The 17,787-nt window shown below is 41.2% G+C and overlaps 2 protein-coding genes across 3 annotated transcripts; both read right to left on the bottom strand.

The window, feature by feature from the left end:
• Positions 1-8,245: 8,245 nt before the first annotated feature.
• Positions 8,246-10,311, bottom strand: pdrg1 (p53 and DNA-damage regulated 1). Its single transcript, XM_015021935.1, has 5 exons — positions 10,171-10,311; positions 9,584-9,659; positions 9,364-9,438; positions 9,202-9,282; positions 8,246-9,069 (listed from the first exon to the last, which is right to left on the bottom strand). Exons 1-5 carry the CDS (start codon positions 10,252-10,254, stop codon positions 8,987-8,989), a joined length of 399 nt encoding a protein of 132 aa, XP_014877421.1. The 5' UTR covers positions 10,255-10,311; the 3' UTR covers positions 8,246-8,986.
• A 3,602-nt stretch (positions 10,312-13,913) lies between these two features.
• LOC106939531 (protein FAM217B-like) lies at positions 13,914-17,771 on the bottom strand. Of its 2 annotated transcripts, none has more exons than XM_015021941.1 (4): positions 17,513-17,771; positions 17,199-17,283; positions 16,120-16,184; positions 13,914-16,046 (listed from the first exon to the last, which is right to left on the bottom strand). In XM_015021941.1, exons 1-4 carry the CDS (start codon positions 17,626-17,628, stop codon positions 14,816-14,818), a joined length of 1,497 nt encoding a protein of 498 aa, XP_014877427.1. In that variant the 5' UTR covers positions 17,629-17,771; the 3' UTR covers positions 13,914-14,815. The 2 variants fall into 2 exon arrangements, with proteins under 2 accessions (XP_014877427.1, XP_014877428.1); XM_015021942.1 differs by having other exon boundaries at positions 13,914-16,043.
• Positions 17,772-17,787: the final 16 nt, after the last annotated feature.

Raw genomic sequence — 17,787 nt, 5'->3', positions numbered from 1 at the left:
AATATGGAGTTTAGCGTCTTAATAATTTCTAAAAGGCACCGCAGATTCAGGAGTTAATATCAGAACAAAGCTGGTGTAGAAACAAGATGTCTGTCTGTGTGTCTGCTCCTCGCACATTTTTGGTTAAAATGTGTTTGTCCGTTTTTCACTGAGGTTAAATTGTATAGAGCAGAGGTTCCCAAACTGTGGGGCGCGCAGTTTTTTTTCCACAGTTTTTCCCTCCAAACTAACCGACTAAGTTGAGTAAAGCTGTTGGATGCAGGTAATGTTAGCTAAAAGATGACTAGCTAATATCAATACAGAACCTTAAGCTTAACAAGTACCTTGTAGGCTACCGATGTTGGTGTCTATTTTCGGCTACGTGCATTCATTTTGCCCCCCAAAAAGTCGATGCCCCCCCCCCGTGACACACGTCGTTTCAACTAGACAGCCATTTGTAATCCATAGGGGGTGCGCAGAAAATGTTTGGAAACCACTGGGGGGGCGCAGAAGAAAAAGTTTGGGAACCACTGGTATAGAGTATCCTGACATTTTACTCACGTAGCAATAGTTCATAATAATTAAGTAAAAGTAAAACGTGCAGCGCAGTAAAACTACTACTCCTAAAAGTACATTTTAGAAATTTCACAACAGTTGTTCACATTTATTTGTGAGTTCAGAGTCCGATGCTACAGCTAGCTTAGCAAAGGATTGTGTTTAAAAACAACAATGGATAAGTGGCTTAAGACCCGGTCGCTGGAAAGAAAACCTGAAGGTACCGGTGGAAAGTTTCTCAGGGTGAGTTGCAGAACTTTTGTTTTTAAATACTATTACGATACATACCTAAATCTGAATGCGATATGAGTGTAAGGAGGCGGTGAACAGCGCTGTGCCTCAGCTGACTAGCTAGGCTACACAACACCTAAAAGAAAATTATTTATGTTGGGCTATATACCAACTGAAAGAATGAAAGAAGATGTTTGTTTTTGCCAAAGCAACTTGTCTATTTTTCTTTTATTGTACTTCTAAATTACAAATAGCCCTAAAACGTTATTAGTGCTGCACACAACACTTGTAGTGAAGAAACCTTTTGATTTCTGTGTTTTTCTTTATCATTGGAAATCTTAGACACTTTTTAGAATCTGAAAATAACGAAAAATGCTAGGAGTAGGCTTGTTTATGCTTTTATTACGACCAGTCACATTTACAAAACAGCGCCACCCTTCACATAGGAGTAACAAAGACAATGAAGTAAGTTACTAATATGTTCATTTCAGGTTGTTTAAATCACAATGTTCTGTTTTTGTGGGGCCAATTTGAAGCTAGATGGTCTGTGAGTGTTTGTTAAAACTTTTTCTCAGCCTGAAAAAGTTGGAGAAACACTGATCTACGGTCCTCTGAATAAGAGGCAAAAAAAATTGAGCTTTGGAATAAATGCATCATAGAACATCCATCGCCTAGCACCAGCCCAAAGCAGTACATAGTTACTCAGAAGAATGGACCCAGAGCAGACAGGCTGTCATTCCACAAGGCTTTTTGTGAGCAGGGCCAACAGGAGGGACCAGACAGATCATAAAGGCAGCATTAAGGGGAGCTAAGCCAGAGGAAAGCTGGGATCCACAGAAGTTAAGCACCTGCTGAAAACCCCACAGGGTGTAGTCAGAAACACCCTGAGCAGGAGGGTAAACAAGGACCACGACCGATTCATGGACATTCTCTGTCATCCGTTTTGTAAGGAAAATGCTGTATTCCTTGATTTTTGTAGTTATTCAGTTTTACTCATCATAAAGCAACCTTGAGAAAACTGCCTGAAGACGTAAAAAAAAAAGCCCATGCATGGCAGCTTGTTCTCATTTGTTCCTTCAGTCCAGGCTCTGTTGCTCACCGCGGTTCTGGGTTTTAAAACTATTTAAAACATGCTTATTTTATCGTGGACTGAGCATGCAGTTGGAGTACCAGGCGCTGATTGAGTCATATGTGGTTGCTGACATCTCTGCAGAGTGTCAATCATAAGAAAACCTTTTGTTGCCACAAAGTTTTGCTGTGGTTGGAATGCTGCCTGATTCCACTTGTCCTCGTTCCGTCTTAATTCAGTGTCAGCTTAATAAGAAAATCTCACTTTTCAAAAAGTGTTGAAGCCATTGATTGGAGCAAATACCTACTTTATGTGTGTGTGTGTAGAAGGGGTCAGAGAAATAAGACAAAATTAACTTATAAGTAACTTTTGGGGAAGATATAGGATTTTAAGTAAATAATTATTTATTATTGATGAAAAAGTTCCATTGGTATGCTATTTTACTTATAACATGAGGAAAATGTCCTGTTATGAGTGAAATAATGTACCAATGTAACTAGCACTTTTTCATCAATATTAAGGAATTAATAACTTAAAACAAGCTCCTTTATGTTGCTGAAAAAATGACTTGTAAGTTAGTTTTGTCTTGCTTCAGGTGTACTAAGATATTTACACTAGAAACTAGAGTAAAAATACTTGATAGGACTTATTGTTTTTGCCATGTTTACAGCAGTGTAGACTGTGGGTATTCTGCCAAATTACATTAATATGAGAAGATGCTCAATATTATTTAACATAAAGAAATACTCATCAAATACAGAGCCAACTACTTTTTCATGGTTTTAACAGTTTAATACGTAGTTTAATCAAAGAAATGTTGCCACATCTGGCCCCTCCAATACATTCTCGATCTTGATGTTGCCCAAAAATAAATATAAATGTTTAAAGCCGTGCTCTGAATCAACCAGACTTGATGTAAACTATTGACCACTTAACCTTATTTGTCACTTTAAAATACTGGTGCTAAAGTGCAGGGATGGTGACCAGATTAGATGATATTTTGATTTTGATCAATAGATGCTGGTTTTGTGTGTGTCTTCCTGTTTTATTCTGATTGTGTGGTCAGGGGTGAGAGGGTTTGCGGTTTCCAGTAGGGATTCACTGTGTGAGGTCGACCTCACAGGAGCTAGCAGCTCCCTTCAGAATCAGCACTCAGCTTTCTTATTTAGTTTGACTGAGAATCGGATCCAGAGGAGAAACAATAAAACTCAGCGAAATGAAGGCCAAACAAAAACTTCACTCCCTCTAACTGGTTTTGGATGTGAGCTTTTCTTGAAGCCTTTGAGTAGATCACAGAGGAAAAACTGATATGAAAAAATAAACAGAAAGAAAAAAACTATAAATACATTTTTGGGTTAAAACTTCTCTTCTTTTCATCATATGATTGACATTCATGGAATCATTTCAGTTGATTCAAACAAAACAAAACAAAAGTTTTTTTTTGTTTGTTTTTTTGCTTGAACGTTTCCATATATTTGATTTCTACGGCTTTCCCTGTTAAATTGCTGATTTATGTTGTTTGATTATCTGTGCTGTGATAATGGAAAATAAAGAAACTCCTTCAGTGCAGTCAGTGAAATGTTGTGTCTGCTGCAGCCCTGACATGTTTCTGAGTTAAAACCACCATCTTTTAATCAATCAATTACAGAATTATTGTATATGAAATAACCTTTCATATTCCGATTTTGTGCCAAAGACTTTAATCTGAATTCTAATGTCAGGTTTACCTAAATAAATAACTGATATTAACACAAAAAAAACAACACATTTTTATTCCTCAAAAAGTGAAGCTTTAAACCTTCATGAATGACCTAAAAAAGTGGGGAAATGTTCTGCTTTGCCATTTTTTAATTTTTCCAAACGTGCTATGCAAAATTTTATTTTTTCCCCCACTAGCTATAGCTAAACTCTTATTTTTTCCTCCAAAATTCAGAGATTTACTTCACTTGGGGTGTTCTCGTTTCTGTCTGTGCTCATGGTCAATGGAAAAGTTCTCCTTCTGATGAAGCCTCCATGAAGCTTCTGTTTGTGCAGGTGTGGCTGCATAGTGGAGAAATGTGTCACGACTCCAGGGTCAGCTAAATTTTCAGGATAGTCCTCGACAGTCAAAATAGCTTTGATTTGTCTTTTTGGAGACTTCTTGAAAATTCCAGACCCGAAGTTGACCCCCATCTTTTTCCCCGGCAACAGTTGCGTATTTCAAAGTCTTCCGTATATAGGACACAAAGCTGGATCTGGTTTTACTAAACAGTAGGAAGTAATCTTCAAAATATGAAAAGCTTCCTCGCTGTAAACTTGGGGTAATAGGGTTAGATTATAAAAGAGAGCAGAATAAAAAAAAATCCCTTTAAAAGATTAACTCAGAGAAATAAACAGATTGTACAGTTATTACATGTTTATAAAATATGTTTTCTACTCTTCTCATACAGTGAGAATTATTAACAGAAGCATTATTGTGAACGCCGTAATGCTCCACTTGTGAAACAAATTCTACTGGGCTGACGGAGGAGACGGTGGTAAAAGTTTGTTTTGTAATCCTCAAAGGGAGCAAAATATTTAAGCTGCATTAAAGCACAAACTGTGGAATAGAACCAGTTTGAACCAAAATTACAGGATTTAGGATTTTTTTTTTTTTTTCGAATTCAAAAGCCTGAGAAATAATTTCCAAATTATTGGTTCAGTTTTAGGTACTGCTTATTAATACCTGCCTAATATATTTTGGTTAGAAACAATGATTAAATAGCAAACTTAAGAAAGACTTTTGCAAGTCAACAAGAAAAGAAAAAAAAATACTTTAAATTCATTGGAAATACAGAATAATTTAAATTCTTACTAGGGATCCACAAAATATTAGCATCAACATTGTTATCAGCTAACGTCAGTAACTTTTTAACATGCCTGCATGAGTCCGATGAGTAAATCTGGACTGGTGAGAACCACTGATGTTTAATTGAAGCAGAGAAGCGATGGAGGGGATGTGGTCACTGTTACATAGTGTCGAAAGCATAAAGATATGTAAATATATATGTGGTGCAACATTACAGGTCTGGTTTGGCTATGAATAGCTACTAATAAAACTAGTAATTTGCATGACTATGCTGACATGAAGTTAGCTAATAAAATGTTATGGTTGTTTTTTTGTTTGTTTTTTCATAACTTTGCTGCCTGCAATGTAAAGTTTTTACACTAATAAAGCTGCTGTAGTGACTTAATGCAATCTAATAACTCTGTGCAAGAACCAGGAAGTCCAAAGTCCACAACATTGGTGTCACTACCAAACTGTTGGCCTTATAAAAAAAAAAAAACTGACTGTGTAATGATTAGTGAACTCGAGTCTAATGGTGGTGGGGTCGTTTCCACACTGTAAAAAAACAAATCAGTAAAATTTACAGTAGAAAATGGTAAAATACCAAATGTTACAAACTGAATAGAAAAATCATTCATCTGAGGGAGAAACTTTCTTTCTGTGGTTTTCTCAGCAGAGTGTGATAGCAGATGTCCCAACATTTTCACCTGGTCTAGTCTATGCAGCAGAGATGAGCTGGAGGGTCTGTGTTGGTTCCTTCATCCATCTGACAGGAAGCAGAGGAAGCGGCTTCCTCTCTAGGAACACTTTCCAATTAAAGCTGGGGAAAACAATAAAATCGTTCTACTTACTCTGCATGTCCGCTCATGTCTTTCGGAATGATTTACTGGTAACATCCATCCATCTAGTCGAGCAGCTTCATTTTCTGTGTTGATGAACACAACAAACCCCGCCAGCAGATGAGTCAAACCAGACTTTTTCTTATGAACCGTACGTGTTTGGACTTTTAGTTTCGTTCGTGTCTCCGCTTTTGTCACTTCTTTCTCGTTTGTTTCCTGATATCTGATCTTTTCAGTTTATTACTTGTTCATTTAGTGTCATTACAGCGTGCACACACAGACACACTGGTGCACATGTGTGCCTTTCTATCTTCACAGGTACTTTGCATTGACTTGCATACATGTTTCTTTTATTTCTTTAGCTTACCCCTGAAAACCCCAACCTTAAACCTCACCAGTATTAGTAGATGCATAACCCTAAACCAAACCTGAATTCAGTTCACACCTTATTCCTTAACCTGAGCCCGAACCCCCAAAACAACACTTCTTCTTATGACTGAACTTGTAATGACTACTGTATATTTCTTTCATTTTTCTCAAACAAATAATCACATAGTGAAAGTAAGCAAGACATGACAAAGTGATGTCGACCGCCTGAAGAACATCTTATCTCATTAAAGTTTGTTTTCCTGCCCATCTTTCTTCCAGTAAGCATACCTGACATTAGCCAACATAATGTTTACCAGCTGCTGAGCCTGCTTTCCACCATGTTGGTATCATCGGCTTCCTTTGATCTCCTCCACATTAAGCTCATGTGGTCAGAATCAACCCTGGGATTGATGATACCGAGCTAAAACAGTTTCATAAATTCAATACAGGACAGCGCAAGGCCCTGCAGCCATTCTTCACTACACTCTTTACCTTTACTCATTTGTTTGTTGTTCGTATCGAAACATTTCACATGGCTACATTTTAGCTGAAGGCCTTGAGGTGTCACAACTTCATGTAAGTAAGTCTATTTGAATACAGCAGTGTCCTTCAGGTTAAGGTTGTTTCCTGTTTGAAATCTGTCTCTGCACCTCATTTGAAAAACAGAAAAAACTGATCAGTACTTTAGATGAAAGATGATGCAGCTGTATCACACATCTGCACTCGCCTTCACCTCTCTGTATTTCCTGCAGACCTCAAGGTCTGCAGGAAAATTAATCTGAACATTTTTAAATTAAAGACTCAGATGTCTGTTCCACTCCAAAGGCAGTTCTCATCTTATAAACCAAGTGTCCATATGGTGTCAGGCTGTGGAGAAGTGTCTTGTGAGTCGCGCTGTGAAGAGCCACAGGGGAAAGTGAGGAACGCAGCGCAGTCGTACACAGTCATCTAAATGTCTGTCACCCGGTCTGCTCAACCCCACACACCTATCCCACGTTAAAAATCCCCTCCTTCTGTTTGACTCCTACTACAACTGTGAGGTTACCACACACAGCCAGTCAGCCCTGATAAATCACTCCCTAAATTCTGCTCTTCTGTGACATGGGAGTGACAATGAAATTAGATCTCTTCTCTTGAAAGTCATTAAACAGTTTGAGTCTCCCAGCAGGAAGGAGCGGTTGCCACATGCGCACGTTCATCATCCTGAGGTAAACAGCAGATAAATTGAAGTTCCCTCCCTGAGACTGACAGCTGCTGCAGAAAACATCACAGCTTTCTGGGTCCAGGTCCGGCCTTCCATACAGCCTCACTCAGCATTCGGCTAGTCCACATCATCATTATTATTAGCTCTTCAGTCCTCTAGTTTATCAGAGGTAAACAAGATGCCTGCAGCGTAAGTCATCAGTAAAAAGAACATGATGTTGAGTGTCTTGTGTGGCACTCGTCTGACTTTTGAGACGATCAGCAGGTTCCCATCGTTTGACTCACAAACTCATCACAACGGCCTGGTTTCAGCTCTGAGAACTGTGGCACGCAACCAAAGTCTGTCGAGAGCGAAAGCTGAAAACACTTCCTTTCTCTCTCTCATTCACACACACACACACACACACAGTATGTACTCCTGTGTCATCAGCCCTTCCCTCGTCTCGATGCCTCAGGGTGTTTGTGTCATCATGTCAGATGCTGCAGTACTTGTATTAATCTGCTCCCTCCCCCAAAGGACAACACACCATATCAGTACCTGACTGGAGTGTGTGTGGTGCGTCTCGTGAAAGAAAAACAATCCAACGTTTCTCATTAACATAATGTCACACAGCATTATAATGCAAAGTTAGATAATGCTCAAAAGAAAGTTTGACTTAAGTTTTTACTGTCAAATGAAATCTGTTTTCAAACGTACCTCGACGTGAGGAAGACGCGTACACCTGCACTGCACTGCCCCCTTCTGGCCAAAATTATTTCTTCACATGGGAAGACAGACAACACAACGGAAATGTTTGTTTTCCAAATTCGTCAGTGTGACATAATGCTGGTGCAATAAAAAAAAAGAATATATTTTTAGCTTTTACACATCTTACTAGAGTGCCAAGAAATGTGTCCGTCTTCACAATCATGGCAAAAAGGTTTTACCCCAATGATTAGCTTCAGCTTTTACAATGACATGTTTTAAGTTACTTGGGTAGTTGTGATCAGATGCTTTGAGTCCAGCTTTGAGTCCAGCAGCTGAAAGTTGTATAAAGAAGCTCCAGTCTGGCAGCCAGTGGCTACATGTGGAATGAGGAGGCCAACTTCCAACCACTTAACCCTGACTTTCAACTCATTCAGGCATTAAAGGTTTATTATCTTAAGGCTACAGCAAGGTTGGAGAGACAAAAAGAAATGCCAATCTTTTTGTCAAAAACAAAACATTACGAGTTTTTAATGAGAGAGCCAATTTCCGATTAGCTTCATTGAGTTGGGGCCTTACAAACGTCAAGCGCAAGAATTAGCGAAATTTAAAATTTATAAGCTCAACAAAGGCCACACACATACAGGAAGCAATTGTTTCTCAACAGCCGAGAGCACAGATTCTCTAGACGATGCAAAGCGCATAACAAGGGGTTGGTTTTTTTTAACCAAGCTAAACACATACAATAGGAAAAGGCATAAAATGTTACTTACAATTGAAAGAATTGTTTATGAAAGCTGCTTCAATAACCCAGCAAAGTTCTGACACAGGACCTGAGGGATGCAGCATCCTTGACCTGGATGTGGCTTTCCAGAAATCGCCAAACTAAATAAACGTTCACTATTTTTTCAAGGTCAGACAATTTTGAGGAAAATCCACGGTCTTAAGATGGACGTGGACACCCAGAAACTCTTACATTAGTTCTGTTTTTAATCAGAATGTGGGGAATAAAAAGAGGTTCTAACCAAAAAAAAAAATAAAATAAAAATACATACTTAAATTCAGAACCAAGACAGCAACAGCCCTAAAAAAGGGTCCAGTCCAAGGCTTCTGGCTGGTTATGAGCCCTGACAACCGTTGCTAAGTATTTATCCTGGAGGACACACATTTTCACACATATTCACTGCAGGATTTCTTGGATCTGTCTGTCTGTTTGCCAGAGCAGTGAAGAGAAACGTGGCTCCAGCAGGTCACCTCCTCAGGAGGCTGTTAATAGCTTTCAATTCTTCAGCGGACAGTGGAGACAGGTTGTAGCCTCTGAGCTCAGGGTTTCCTGGAAACACAAATAAATAAAACTCAGCATGATCACTTCAGACACATAAAACAGCTGGAAGATAGACATAAAGTCTGGTGAAGCTCCTGCTTATTTACACGGGGATATTTATACACAAACACTTATTTATACCTTGCATCTCATTGAGAGAGTTGACTTTTGCTTTCAGGCTTCTACGAAGATCGCTGATCTCCTTGTCAAGCTGCTCCTGATCTACAGGAGAGGAAACAGTTTAGAGATTTTTTTTTCTTCTTTTTCATTAATTTAATATTTTTACATATTTTAGAAGTTTACCTTTCTGGATCATCTCTCTTGCTTTGGATTTGGGGAATTTGAGGAACATGTTCCCAAAGCACACCTTGACTTTTTCTGTAAACAACAGTAGACATCACTGTAAAGACAAAACACTTTCACACCATCTTTACCTGAGCATATGTGTATAATGTTACTTTATACACTGTCTGAGGCTGAGCCAAGAGTGTGTCTGGACGTGGGGACAGCAACAATGACTGACCTGTGTCTGCCATGTCATGTTTCAGAGCGCTCAGCGCCTCCCTGTTCCTGTTCCTCTTCATGTCCAGGTCTACGATCTGAAACATGAACCGTCATTTCATTCAGCAATCATCTATATACAGTGGAGTCCACGGTGTTTTCTATTCGTGTCAAATGCCCCCACTTTGGTCCCAATAGTCCCAAAAGCAGAAATGTGTCCCTGCTGCCTGGCCCGAAGCTTGCTCCTACAAACGCGTTCAGTCATCCAGGTTCAGGGTCTTTAACTGATCTGTCCGGAATGCTAACACCACAAGCTAACAAAGACCTACCGAGGCTCACCTGGAATCTTTATGTATTTTAAGCTAAAATTGAAAAACAATGCTAGTGAAAGATGTCAATAACAGTATCACTATCGATGTCTTTCCGACTTGACATCGTGACATAGCTCCAAAACTGTAAAGGTTCTGCTTTTATAAAGGTGCTAATGCTGATGATTGTCACCTTATTAGTGCAGGATGTTAGCTTAACTAAAAAGAGTAGCTGAAATGAGTCTACTTCTGTCCTCTGTGATAAACGAATTCTCGTTTTATCTCCTCGCGTTTCCGGTACCTGCTGTTTAATAGTGAGAACATCCTCAGCTGCCTCTTCAACTTCTGTTAAATACTGTAAAACACGCTGAGAACCAGCGTCCATGTTGGCGGTGTAGCTCCAAAAATACGTCCGGCCTGAAACTATTAACACCGCTCCACAGAGCCGGTCAAACACTGGCGTTCGGCAATCAGAGGCTCATTACCGCCATCTACTGGCCAGGAGGGTGGAGCCGTCACCTGACGAGACGTTGCTTTTAATATGATTGAATATAAAATCATATTTAATAAATTGGAACATTATCCAAGTTCATTTATTTAAGTAACTCTGTTCACAAAGTGAAATATTAAATAGATTCATTCCACACAGATGTTTTCCGACCTTTATTTCTGTTAGCTAAGATGATTTTCAGCTTACAACTGTTGAAAACACGACATTCAAGATTAGAATATTACACCAGGCCAATAAAAATATTTCAGTACAGAAATGTGGGATTAATGAAAAGGTTTTTATTGAACAAGCCTCACCTGAATGCATCCTATTGCGATTGGATACGGCAGTGACACAAAACATTCAAAATCACCACATACTAGAGTTGCCACCTTTCAGAAATCAAAATAAGGGAGGCCCACCACGGCGCATGCCGTCCTACTCTCATGGGGTGGGACATTATTTTATGGCAATGTTTTTTGTTTTTAAAAAGTGAGCCATAGAGCAATTGTTTATGCATAGAGGCTTAATATTCAAAATGTGTCCTCAGACAGCCAAAAGGTACGTGAACATTCTGGTACTGTAAAGAGTATTACCAAAATAGACATTTATTTAGTATCATTTCTTCGGTTCCCTGTTGGCTCCCACCTAGAACCGCCCATAGGCTGCAGGTCTGTGTCTTGTGGATTAATAATGTATTAAATGACCACTGAACCTTGAATTCATAAAATATATCAACATTTCAAATAAAACATGCAGAAAGCCCTAACAAATCTTTTAAAGTAGGAAATATGTATATATTTAATGTTAATTTATTTGTATGATTTGTTCTTTAAATGACCATTTATATTATTTTGGCTGATATTATACACTAAATAAGCAAATAATCAAACCAATATCGTCGACTAAAAGCACAATAAGAAACTGAATCAATATTAAAATGTTCTGTATCATATCAGCCTGCAGGAGATGATTGGGGGATGAAGAGACTCTGATGTCTGGTTCTTTAGGTTCTAATGGGTCTGCAGTGTTCCTCTCCTGATCCATTCTGTCTGATATCATACAGCTACGGTTGCCACCTTTCAGAAATCAAAATAAGGGACGCCCACCACGGCGTGTCACCCTACTTTTATGGGTGGGATGGCCACTGCAGCAATAGACAATATTTATGACAGTGTTTTTTGTTTTTAAAAAGTGATCCAGAGGGGGTGCTGTGGTGGTGCAGGGGCAAAGCACAACCCACATATTGAGGCCTTAGTCATCTTGGCGATGGTCGAAGGCCGCATGTCTTCCTTCTCTCTCATTACCCACTTTCCTTTCAAATGACTTCCAAATAAAGGCAACTATAGCCAACAAAAAAAGTGATCCAGAGAGCAATCATTCCTACATAAAGTACTCCAAAATTGTACTCCAATCAGAGTAGGATACCTTAAACATGTTTAATTAAGCAAGTGTAAAATGTTTTCGATAAATTGATCAAGTACTGAGTAACTGATCATAACACCTAATTTAATAATCAAAATGTGTCCTCAGACAGGGCACTCTGAGATTTCTTCTAAACAAGATGCTAACCCTTTCACCTCCCCAAATCATGACACTTTCTGTGAAATGGAGCTTAAGCGCAAATTCAAGCTGGAAAACTTCTGCCTCACCTGCTCCACCCAATCGCTGCGTCATGCTCTCCGCTTCCTACCCCAGCACTGGACCTGGACCCGGCGTGTTCAATCATCAATCAATCAAGCTCCGCTTATAAGGATCCACATCCACGCCAGCAGCCGCTCTCCAGCTGTGCGCAACCCACCTCCACCCCCTTCTCCACCAGCATCATTCAACTCTCCAGGACGTCATCCTTCCTGACCTCTACCACCAGTGTCGGGCCTCGGGGGAGAGCATCCCTAATCAGCGTTGGGGATGTTCACCCGAGTTCATGGCAAACAGCGCTCAAATCTTCTGCCGGGGCCCGAGCACCAAAGAACTGTTATTCATTTCTAAATAATTGTTATTCATTTTGTCATTAAATCCTTTAATTATCTTTTCTGTGTCTGAGTTTATCCAGATTGAAATGTTTTGTGCATGAAGTTGAACGCATTCCCTTAGGAAAGCTACAGACAGGCACCAGGAACACCCCGATTACTTCCATTAGGCGGTGATAAAATTGGGTCACAACATCTGAGTTAAAACCTCCAGTTCTTATGAACTCCCCAGGAGTGGGCACTCTCCAGTACTCACTCCAAGGACTCTAAAAAGGATGGGTAATCTGCTTACTGTTTGGCAAATAAGCAGAAACAACAGTCAGCCATTGTCCCCCAACACATAGGTAGAAGGAGGTTATCCTCTCATTCACTTGGATAATCCCCAAAGTACAGGCACCAAGATGGGGGGCAGCAAGTATGCCTTCTCCTGCCTGACCTTTTTGGCCCCTCCTACAGGTGGTAAGCCCATAGGAAGGGAAACCCACATTTCCTCTTTGAGCTGTGCCCGGCCGGGCTCCATTGGTAAAAGCCCATCCACCAGGCCTGGCTCCAGAGTGGGGCACCAGTGACCCGCGTCTGGGTGAGAGAACACTGTTTCCATTGGGTTTACTCGTCATAAGGGGTCTTTGGGCTGCACTTTGTCTGATTCCTCACCTACGACCTGTCTTCCTTGGACCTACCAGAAGCATGAAGCCCCTGACAGCACAGCTCTTAGGATCATTGGGACACTCAAACCCCTCCACCACAATAAGGTGTGACTTGGAGCAAAAGGTATATTGCTTTTTATGACATCCTCCACAATGATCTTGATCTTTTCGACTTTAGGTGGAGTGCTTATGTCATTGTCCAATGAGAGACTGGGTAACTTGGCTTGGAGTCTCTTCTGTTCTCTTTTTCATTAAAATTGGTTTCAGATAAAACCATATATTTTTTTCTTCAAAGGCTGTCTAGGTAATCAGGGTGTCCCTCAATGATCAGAATCTGGTTCATTTTCTGAGTCCGAACTGGCACTTTGTTTACGTGAGAAAAATGAGGATGACATTTTCTTTGGAGATTTAGCGCTCTCTCCAGGCCCACAGAATGCTGGGAAGATACAGTGGAATCTTGGAAGTCAACTTTATAACATCTTCTTCAGATTCAGGCCCTACCAGAGATTTAACAGCAGCACTATGCCCTGTGTGTCTTACTCTAAAAACTTTAGCACCCAAAAGGAATACAAACTTCTGTAATTTGATCATCAGTGTCCCTGTGTCTTACTCTAAAATCTTTAATACACTTAAAAGGATTACAAACTTCTGTAATGTTGCTGTTGTTGTAATTCATTCAATGTATATAAATTCTTCATATCAGTACAGTTTTCTTGTTCTGCATACATTATAAAATAGTATACCACTTAGCAACCAACAGCTGTGCAATGGCAGAAAATGACTAAAAAATAAACCAAATGGAAGCGTTGTCAGAGATTTTCCATCTATTACTCCTAGCTGGCTCGCCAACTTCTATGACATAGACCTTATTTGACTGACTTATGGACATAGATACTCTGGGTACATTTCAATGAAGAGAAGAGGAACAACAACACTAGAACACCTCATTATTTTTATTTTATAAAGACATTGTGGTATTTATTACAACACACAGACATAATGTCTTCTCTTATGAATAATCCAACCAAATCAAAATGATATGAACAGGTTCAATAAAACAATGATAAAATTATTAAATTACAAACTTTAAAAGGACTGTTTCCTTAAAAATAAGTGTCACTACTGTACCATTTTATACACTAGGTCAGTGTTTGATTCACTTATTATTAATAACGTTTAGCTTTTGTCCCGTTTGCCCATGTACGCCTGCATCTTACACGCATAGCTCGAGCAGGTGTCCCACACCACCCACAGCTTGAGCTCATACCTGGCCGGCTTGCTGGGCATGTACTACCTGAAAGCCCAAAGGCCTGAAAGATGAGTTTGAGAACATATTTTCAGTAACATAAACGAGAGGAACATAAACAAAGATCACCCACAATGCTTTTATGAAATGCTGAGTGAGGTCCCTACACATACATACATACACATGTATGTGAATATATATATTTATGTATTAATTTATTGGGGTTTAGATTTATGCCGCGATTGAAAAAAAACAAAGATATTGTCCCTGCTTTGTGTTGGTGCCACAAAGACACATTTTGCTTATGTGTGCAATATGACAAAATATAAAACACTTCAGGAGGTATGAATACTTTTGTAAGGCAGTGTAGCTTATGGATAAAAACATCTTTTAAAAAAGAACAACTAGACCTTTAGCACCTCCATGTTCCACTGATGTTTATGTAAACATTCAACAAACATCACGTTGTGTTTGTGATGATGCTAAAAACGAGTCATTAAATAATTTCTGCAGCTGAAACAGACATTTTGATCATCTGAACGATCATCCGGAGATGATCAGGTCTCTGATTGATGGCAGTGTGTGAGCTGTCATGTAACAAATTCAACCTGTTTGCACCTGCTTGGCCTCTGGACGCAGGGATGTCTGGACCCGGGTAAACAAACACTAACTCCAGTGACTTCCTGTTCCGTCCAGCCAGCGACTTCGTCCTGCTCTGCTCTTCCTGTTCTGCTCTCAGAACTGCTCCGGCTCGTCTCTGACCTGTTCAAGTGCCTCCCTCCACCTCTCCTCTGTTCGGAGCCGCTCCTCTTCCTTAGAACTCCCGCTGTCGAGTCTGGCTCATCATGGCCCCTAACAGAAGAATGGGTCCTTTCTGGACCAGACTGGATGGGATTCCGGATGTTTCCTGAGGCCTGCATCCTCCTCAGGTAGCTGCTGGCGCTGGTGGGGCTACCGGACCTCTGGTTTCTGAGCCTCCTGTCTGAGGAGTGGACCCGGCTCTCACTATAGCTCCTTTTGGGGCGCGGCAGGGGCCCTCTGCTGCCATCCGGACTCAGTCTGGACAGATGGCTGTGGCTGTGGGTGGAGCGGCAGCATGATGTGCTACAGCTGGAGGAGCAGATCCGGCACAGACCACTAGTACCGCTGGCCAGCAGGGCGGAGTGTCCGGCTAGTGAGGACAGGAAGGAGAGAGGGAAGCCACGCTGGCACTGCAGGATGCATTTGGGAGAGCTGAGGCGAGTCGGGGCCGGGGCCGCAGTGCTGGACCTCTGGCAACTGGACGTCCCTCCTGGTACGTCCTGCGTCACATGCTCCGCCTGAACCGTCTGGATCTGGTGCCACTCCAGCTGCAGCAACCTCTCCAGGTACCGCTCCAAGGGGCCCACGGGCCGGGGTCGGAAGACTCCTCTGCCCTCCGTGTTGTAGAAAACAGCCAGTTGACTGAGGTTCCACGAATTGAACGGTGGAGGGAGGAAGTCTGGGAAGTCCCGTCCTCTGACAGTCCGGCAATGAGACGGGGTGTCTCCATACTCCACCACCTCGGCCCTGAGCTCCAGTCGCGGGGCGAGGGGACGGGAAGACAGGGGGAGTCTTTCTGACTCGGACAAGTCTGTGTCACTGTCCTCCTGAGGGGAGAGCTCCTCCTGCTGGTCAGGACTGGGATGAGGCAGGGTGTGGTCCAGGAGGGCTGCTGTGTGTTTGCTCTCCCTCAGCCCTGTGTGTGTGTGCTTCCTGTTCTCAGTGGACGATGACACCTTGATCTTCATCCTGTCTTCCTCAGGGGCCACTGGATGAAGCACGGAGGTTCCCTGAGCACTGCTGGAAACAGGAAGGCTGATCATCTAAACAGCCAAAGGCAGAAGAACAAAATACAATCCAACTATCGCCTCACCTGTGCAGTGGAGCGCTGCATTTGGTCGAGGAAGTGTTAGACTTGTGTTTCCTTCTCTGTGGTTTCTGTGAATATACAGAAAAGCCCCAAATAACTCAGACCACTGACATATTTAGGTTTGAAGTAACCTTTCAATTAGACCAACAAGTTTCTTCTGACAGGATCTAAAGATCTAAATGGATAAGTTACAGGGGCCAGTTAGCCCAATGTCTAAAGGCAGGAGAACACTGGAGTACGCAGAGAAAGGCATTCAAAGGGAAATCAAACAGACTCCGCACATAATGAAGGACCTCCAAGATTCCCTAGACCTAAACAAAAACCAAAACGTCAGCACTGAGTTGTCAAATCATTACCATCATTTCATCCACTTGCTTTACCTTCCTCTACCTGAGAAATTATGCAAGAGGGAGAGTTCTCCCTGGAGAGGTCAGAGTTCACCCTGAACAGGTCCCAATCTACAGCCTACTCAGGGTGAACCTACTGCTCTGTTTAGAGGTCATTCAACTAGTAGTGCTATGAGAGCAGATCTTTTAGCATCGAAGTTCCGAGGTTAGCTTATCTTCAGTTTGTTGACGCTGTCAGCGAGGCAGTTTCAAGCAAAGAGTAAAAGGAGTACATTTCCAACAAAAACTCTGAAATTTTTAGATTAATCCCAGAAATTTTCCAAAACAAACAAGTAATTTTCTGAGCTCCAAAAGTAAAAAATTTTTAAGACTTTAAAATTTTTGACTTTTGAAACTGAAAATTTCCAAATATCGAAAATGCTCGACTTTACAAACTCAGTGTCCAATTTGTTTGATCTATATCAAGCTCAAAATTTCTGACTTTTTTTTTTCTTGCAAATTCGGAAATGTCTTTGTTCTTTGTTTTTAGAGAATTTCTGAGCTTATTCTCAGAGTTTCTGAGTATTTTTGGGGGAAATATACCCCTTTCTTATTTATGAGGACATATCCGGAAGTCTTTGTTTTTCCTAAAAAAAAATTCGACTTTGTATGGTATTATTATTATTATTATTATTATTATTATTATTATTATTATTATTATTATTATTATTATTATTAGTAACCGTGAGCACCCACCTTCTCATGGTTGTTTTCCTGACTCTGGATCGGGCACTGCGGCTGAGGAAACTTCCTTTGTGACTGCCTCCTCCCCATCTTAGTCCTTAAAAATCACAGAGCACCAGAGGAAATGAGTTATTAGATTCCAGTTACACGTACACCAGAAAAGAAAAAAAAAACATGGCCGTCATCCGTGTTTTTCTTCTAGCATCCAGGATTTGATTTTATTACTATGACAGACCATAGCAGGACAGCAGCAGACAGCAGTTGCCTCCTCAGCCTCCTGCTGCTGTTCAGCATCGGTAATACCAATAATGATGTCAGGAACCCACCCGACCACATTGGGCCTGCTGGTGCTTCTCGGAGCTTTCTTCTTCCACTCCCTGTCACCGATGCAGAGCCTCTCCACGCAGCGCTGCGCTACACGCTCCTGCAGGATGCTGCCCATCCCCGCTCTCAGAAGGCACCAATGGAATGAAGAAGAAATGGCAGCAGGATCATGAGCGGGGGGTCCCCGAATCACGGAGCGCGCCCTGTTGTTAGTCTTGGAATCATTCAGTTGCCGTCCGGCAGAGGGCGCTGTGGCGCTTGCTCTCATCTGAAACCA

The sequence above is a fragment of the Poecilia latipinna genome, unplaced genomic scaffold (assembly GCF_001443285.1).
Source record: "Poecilia latipinna isolate Pla-1442-1.1 unplaced genomic scaffold, P_latipinna-1.0 Scaffold2899, whole genome shotgun sequence".
Lineage (NCBI taxonomy): Eukaryota > Metazoa > Chordata > Actinopteri > Cyprinodontiformes > Poeciliidae > Poecilia > Poecilia latipinna.
The sequence above is the reverse complement of the archived record's forward strand: the minus strand, read 5'-3'. Positions and strand labels throughout refer to the sequence as shown.

Excerpts from the sequence above, each read along its gene's own strand:
- pdrg1 (XM_015021935.1), bottom strand. The coding sequence starts at position 10,254 with ATGGACGCTGGTTCTCAGCGTGTTTTACAGTATTTAACAGAAGTTGAA. Across the intron at positions 9,439-9,583 it reads ACATGACATGGCAGACACAG|AAAAAGTCAAGGTGTGCTTT; the intron begins GTCAGTCATTGT and ends TGTTGTTTACAG. Across the intron at positions 9,070-9,201 it reads CTCTCTCAATGAGATGCAAG|GAAACCCTGAGCTCAGAGGC; the intron begins GTATAAATAAGT and ends TTGTGTTTCCAG.
- LOC106939531 (XM_015021941.1), bottom strand. The coding sequence starts at position 17,628 with ATGGGCAGCATCCTGCAGGAGCGTGTAGCGCAGCGCTGCGTGGAGAGG. Across the intron at positions 16,185-17,198 it reads AGGAAAACAACCATGAGAAG|AAACCACAGAGAAGGAAACA; the intron begins GTGGGTGCTCAC and ends GTATATTCACAG. Across the intron at positions 16,047-16,119 it reads TGCAGCGCTCCACTGCACAG|CAGTGCTCAGGGAACCTCCG; the intron begins GTGAGGCGATAG and ends TCCTGTTTCCAG.